The 6,635-nt window shown below is 49.6% G+C and overlaps 1 protein-coding gene across 1 annotated transcript in view; it reads right to left on the bottom strand.

The window, feature by feature from the left end:
* The window catches only part of LOC133119282 (FERM domain-containing protein 4A-like), a 68,617-nt gene extending 62,212 nt beyond the window's left edge, over window positions 1-6,405 (bottom strand). The window contains exon 1 of the mRNA XM_061229810.1: window positions 5,839-6,405. Coding sequence (XP_061085794.1) covers window positions 5,839-6,144 — 306 coding nt within the window. The 5' untranslated portion in view covers window positions 6,145-6,405. The remainder of the gene's footprint in view (window positions 1-5,838) is intronic.
* Between the last annotated feature and the right edge of the window lie 230 nt (window positions 6,406-6,635).

The following is a 6,635-nucleotide window of genomic DNA, read 5'->3' as shown; positions in this document are numbered from 1 at the left end:
GTGTGTTGTGAGTGTTGTGTGTGTGTGTGTTGTAAGTGTTGTGTGTATGTGTATGTGTATGTGTGTGTGTGTGTGTGTTGTGAGTGTTGTGTGTGTGTGCGCTTGTATCAGGACTGAAGCAACAGCTGAATAATTCAATTTTGATACAATCTGCACGCGGGAAAAGGAAAAGTGCTTTTTTTCCCAAAAGGGAATCTCGGAAGAGTAGTGATATGATATCAATTTTCTGTTCCAGCGGTGAACACTTCCAGTGAACATTCTCCAATAACAGGAAGTCAGAGTGGAGGAAAACGTTTTCATTTCACAGCGCCTGTTTGAGTTAACCAGCCCCCTCGGCTATCCGGGGGCCGGAACACAATCCATTCGGCCGTCTGGGAGGAATTTGGGATCGAGAACGTCCTCGAATCAAAGATTCAATCCTCCTGTGTACTCTGTCTGTAACCACTACACCAGCCCACCGCTTTTTATTATTATTATTATTATTAAAATATCAGCAACTGTGATATTCATTCATAGCACTGTGCCTTCCCAATGCATTCCATTTGCCCCAAGGAGAATACTGAGCACTCTTCTATCTATAGAGAGGTCAGTTTCTTCCATCTCGGGCAGAGTATATTTAGAAACACACATAGACACACATGCACCCACACATGCACGCACGCCCGCACGCACACACACATACACACACATAGACACACACACACACAGGTCCTGGGGCACTCTCACTGTTCTGTGTGGGAGCCTCTTACTGCATTTCCTGCTGACCGTTACCCTTTTTATGTGTGAGGTCACAAATAAGCAATTAGAATGCCCTTATTCCAACATTCTAATGCTGATGTCACAATCATCACTACTGGTAACTGAAAGCAACAGAGTTCTAGAACACGGTCTTAGAATTGGGCTCCATATACAGTGGAACACATAACAGGGGAAATCCCTGCTCATTCAGCATCGCGTGGGACACTGGGAAATCAACCTCCACACTATCAGCTCACAAATCACACCAAGCCATAATCGGCTGCCTCTCTCTGGGGATCATCTCACACAATCTCCAGCTCAATCCAGCTCTGGATTATGATCTGATGGTACAAACAGGGACACACAGGCCACATATATTACTGAAGCTTCCACACACACACACACACACACACACACACACACACACACATCTCTCTTCTGCCACAGAGTAACATAATACAGCAGCATGAGAAAGAGGGAGAGGGAGAGAGAAGACGGAGAAACAGGGAGAGACACAGAGAGAGACAGAGAGAGAGAGAGGAAGAGGGAGGGAGAGACACAGAGGGAGAGAGAGAGACAGAGAAAGAGGGGGAGAGAGAGACGGAGAAACAGGGAGAGACAGAGAGAGAGACAGAGGGAGAGGGAGGGAGAGACACAGAGGGAGAGAGAGAGACACAGAGAGAGAGAGAGAGAGAGAGACAGTGAGAGAAAGGGAGAGGGAGAGACAGAGAGAGACACAGAGAGAGAGAGAGAGAGAGACAGGGAGAGACACAGAGAGAGGGAGAGAGAGAGACAGATAGAGAGAGAGAGGGAGAGAGAGAGAGGGAGAGGGAGCCATAGATTAGGGGATCAGTGTGTGTCCACACTGAGTTTGGTGAAATGTTTCCGCGCCGGGCCGTGACAGAAGTAAGATCTCCACCACAGCTCAGCAGCTTCTGACCGACAGCGAGCTGACATCGCCCCCGGTGGCCACCAGGGAGCACTGCGCAACCCTCCACGGTCTCAGAAACCCACAGGGCCAGCCCTGTCAGCTTCACGTACTAACGTACAAACATAGTAACCCTGTACCTGTTTGAGTGTGACGTACTAATCCCGTCAGCGTCCCAGTCCAAGAGTCCGATCCGTACCAGTGTGATAGACTGACCCATATATATATATATATTTCAGCCCCAAGCCCAAATATGAAGTGGCTCCACCCAAAACACAAGGACGACATTTCGTTGTGTTTTAATTGGGGCTCAAAACAATAGTATAGCATTAGTTTTGATTGGTGGAATATGTCACTCTTGGGATTTTAAGGTAGTTACCCCTGAGGCACTGAAATAGTCCTCATCTCTGTTGTCCTCTCCTCTCGGGTCTTTCAGCACACTTGTCCCTGGTGATGTTATGTGATGTGATGTGATATAGTGTAATGTGATGTAGTGTAATGTGATGTAGTGTAATGTGATGTAATTAGTGCCATATGGCGTTCTCAGGAATTAAAGGGTTAAACACACTTCCTCTCTGAACGGCCGTCCCTGGGTTGATTGTACGAGGGCAGTTATTCAAAAAATTGTATTACTATTAAAGATTTGGCGTGTTCAGCAGTCCTTCACGTTTTAGACACAGGGTTTAACCCAGGGCGCGACAGGTTTGCATTTTCCCATCGTTAGAAAAAGCGGTTTGTGTGAAAAATGTGAGGTCAGCCGCGTTGGATCGAGCTAACCCCCGCCGCACGCCAGCCAGCTAGCGCTAACAACGATGAATCAATGTGGGGAAGAGAGCCGAGCCAAAATGGTTTGACCAGCTCAAGCTAGGCTTTGAAACTGCGGGTAGCTGGTTGACCACTTCAGACCAGCTCCACACTCAACATGGTTTGACCAGCTCAAGCTATGTTTTCAAACTTCTGGTGGCTGGGCATCGCTGGATTTTACACCGGGGATGTTACAAGCGCAGTGCTTCCTGGAGACAGAGAAATTGCGACTGGAGACATGGGGAACGAATTTAGAAAAAAAAAGAAATGGAAAAACAAAACAACAGAGAGACCCAAACAAGGACGCAGTTCTCACATTCCCGTTGGACCGCCCAGTCCTAGGAACGACAGAACACTCTCACGTCCTGTTCTGGGAAAATACTTTCACCCCCCAACCCCTCCCCCCAAAAAAACAACAATGCCAGGGCTCTGGTCATGCTAAGCATGATGGGAGCCAGAAAAAGCCCTCAGATAGTTATTCACTGGCTCTGGAGAGGAGAGGCGGAGGAATGGAAAGAGACAGGTGAACAGGTACGGGAGGAGTCCTGTCAATCAATCTCCCAGGAGCCTGGAAGGCTGGGTGTATTCAGATTCCCTGGTGGCAGAAAGCCATTAAACACAACTGCTGTGTTTACCCTGACTGGAGCTACGCCACTGAAACTGCTGTTTACCCTTACAGAGCTACACCACTGAAACTGCAGACCCTTACAGAGGCACACCACTGAAACTGCACGAGATACAACTGAACAGTCTCCGCAGTTACACAGACTGCGTAGGGACTGCAGTCGTATCTGCTCTCTACAATCTGACCATATAAAGGAAGGCTCGAACATGAACCCTCGGCCTGGCTGTGACTGTTGCGAAAGTGACTTCTTGCTGAAGAATGCGGACTGTTTCTCTTATCCGTTATGAGCTGTCGGATGTTGACCAATGACGTGCCAGATTCCCAGATTCCCAGAGAAGTTACAGAGAGGAACCCGGGAGGAGGAATAAGAGGATGAGTTTGGAAATAAATCCTGACGATCCTTCATCCCTCGGCGTTGTAAACCGGATTCGTTCAATGGCACCGGCTGTGTTCGCTGGGACGATAGCCGCTTGTTTCGAGTTAAGGCTTCAGGAATTTGTCCGTAAAAAAAAATTCACGAGTCTCTTCAGAAAGGGGGGTTTTTAAAAATAAAAATAAAAGCCTCAAAGTTAACTGGTTCAGTTGGTGATAAACAAAGGGAAAATCCCTGGGATTATATGAAGATTACATCAGATTATCTGCGATCCTGTACTGTACACACTGCTTTACGCATAATCTCACAGAGCATACAGTTCACTGCACACTGGCTAATGAGGCCAACAGGACAGTGTGCCCCAGCTTCCTGTTGCTTCCCTGCGCTACAGACAAACAGGGGTTAAATGCTAATGCTACCGCTAATGCTCCCGCTATCGCTACCGCTAATGCTACAATTAGCACTGAGATTTCTTCCCTCCATCCCATCTCAGGAAGTTTCGCATTTTACCACTCATTTATTTATTATTAATGTTGATATTAATCACCACTTAATGATCACTTCCTGTTTTAATCATCACTTCTGGTATTAATCATCACTTCCTGTTTTAATCATCATCCCTATTTTAATCACCACTTCCTGTTTTAATAATCACTCCCTGTTTTAATCATCACTTTCAGTTGTAATCATCAGTTGCGGTTTTAACCATCACTTCCAGTATTAATCATCACTTCTTGTTTTAATCATCACTTCCTGTGTCGAGAGAAATCCGGCCGTGTCCTGCGGTAGCTCATCCAGAGCCCCTCGGCTTTGCTTCTCCTGTATCGTTTAGTTGGGTCTGGCCTACCATGAGCGAGCGGCGCTCCATGTGTACTGTCTGATCCCCATCTCAGCCAGTAGTCCCCACACCAGGGGTAAAAACTTTGGGCACAAACAAGGGCCGATATCGATAAAGTGCATCAGGAGACGGAGTCTCGGCTTGAAAAGCCTGAGGGTGAAGTACAGAGTCAGTGAGAACACCCCCCTGCTGGTAAAATCAGCTCAAGCTTGGTTTTGAAACAGCTGGTAGCTGGTTGACCAGCTCAGACCAGCTCCCAGCTGGAAATGGTTTGGTCAGCTCAAGATATGCTTTGACACCACTGGTAGCCAGCAACTTCAAGCTGGATTTTACACCAGGGCTTCCTCAGTAACCCGATGCCGGCCCACTGGGCCACTGGGCCAGGTCGGGCGTGTATTATTCAGAGAGTGGATCATTTCCACCCAGTCCTCTCACAACCTCTCTCCAAACCCAGCCAGGACTCTCCCACAAGCACTCCTCTCTAACCCGGAGACATGGAAAAGGGTTTAAAAACGTGAGGGAGCAGTTTAAAAGCGACGCTCTCTAATTAAGCCATGAAGCTGCCTCACGGTTGAAAGGGTAACGATCGCCGTTCCATGCGAGAGGCCGGTTCTCGGGCGACATTTTGACCCTTAACCTGCTCCATCACCATCATCCATCAACACTGCAAAAATAAACAGAACATTCAAAATTTGAAGCAGGATGATAGTGTTGGTACATTCTGTTGAAAAAAGCCACTGGGACTCACGAAAGAAGGAATGATTAAGGGAGAAACACAGTGAGTATTTTCTAAGGGAAGAAAACAAACAGCCCTCAGACACAAGCAGCTCAGAGGTTTTTGTTTTTGGCCCGGGATATAAACACGGACGCTCAGAGAGTACTTGACGAACAGCAGGCAGGAGGCAGAGCAAACACAAGCCCTTAGAATCCACCATAGTAATACCGTTGCTAGGGCACAAAAGGCGGCAAAACTTCCCTGAATTTAAACTGTCCCCCCTACTTCTGAAGACCAAATCAAGTTTATTTATGTACATATAGCCCTTTTCATACAAGGTTTTTGTACTCTGAAGACCAAGATGAAGAAGACCGGATAAACTCCATTGATGATCAAAAGATCATCGTTTCTCAGCCTGTTGGACTGACGGCAGGGCCGAGGAACAGATAATTGAAGTGATCAAACCCCAAATGAAAGACGTACCAAACCCAAGAGACACAGCAGCAAGCATTCACAAACATCTAAAACACAACCAGTCCGTTCTCAACCGCCAAGAATGACTTTCAGAACAAGCAAAAGCTATGTTCTGAAACAGCTGGTAGCAGGTTGACCACTTCAGACCAGCTCCACACTCAACATGGTTTGACCAGCTCAAGCTAGGTTTTGAAACAGCTGGTAGCTGGTTGACCAGTTTAGACCAGTTCCACACTCAACATGGTTTGACCAGCTCAAGCTAGGTTTTGAAACGGCTGGTAGAGCTGGATTTTGCACCAGGGCATCGGCTCCTTCTGTAAAATGGCCGCCGTTGGGCCGGTACCTGGTACAGGGCGGTGGGGAGGCAGCGATGCCGGAGTAGCAGGTGGAGCACCCTCAGGTTCACCCCCCTCCACCGCCGGAGGGCCGCGGCCGTCAGGTCCCACAGCAGCCCTCGGCCGGCGAACAGCGCGTCTGGAAAGCCCGTCAGAGAGGACGCCATCTCCCCCGAGACCTCTTCTCCCCCGAGACCTCCGCTCCTCCGAGACCTCCTCTTCCCCGAGACCTCCTCTCCCCCGAGACCTCCTCTCCTCCGCCTTCCCTTTCGCCGTCGTGGTGGCTCTCCCTTCCCCCAAGAGCCTTGTCTCATTCCACCGAAAACGGGCGTCGTAAGTATCCTCAGGGGATCCTCGCGTCCCCCCTCTCCTAAATCCGCCCGTTTCGACGCCCCCTCAGACCCCCCGTCCCTGCTCCGGAGACCCAAACCCAGCTTCCCACAGAGGAACACCGGGGGCGTCTCCTGGAGCGAGTGCTTGCTCTGAGCGGCGGAGTCCCTCTGCCGTCTCTCCCGAGACTCCGGGACGCGTCGGGACAGTGACGGAGGAGGGGCAGGGCGCTACGTGACACCCCGTCTCTCGGCTAAGGTTCCCGCGCGGCGAGGCTGGTTCCCTCGATCCTGTACCGACTCTTTAAAAAGGGCCGTTTGGCGCCTTGCCAGGACTTCCGGAACATTCCTCCGGTCGCCTTAACCCCCGCGCTTCCAGAGGCCCTTGTGGCGACCCGACCGCACCGATAGGCTGCGGGGCCGACGACATCACAATGGGGCTGAACTAACGGCTGAACTAACGGCTGAACTAACGG

This window comes from Conger conger, chromosome 19 (genome assembly GCF_963514075.1).
Source record: "Conger conger chromosome 19, fConCon1.1, whole genome shotgun sequence".
NCBI lineage: Eukaryota > Metazoa > Chordata > Actinopteri > Anguilliformes > Congridae > Conger > Conger conger.
The sequence above is the reverse complement of the archived record's forward strand: the minus strand, read 5'-3'. Positions and strand labels throughout refer to the sequence as shown.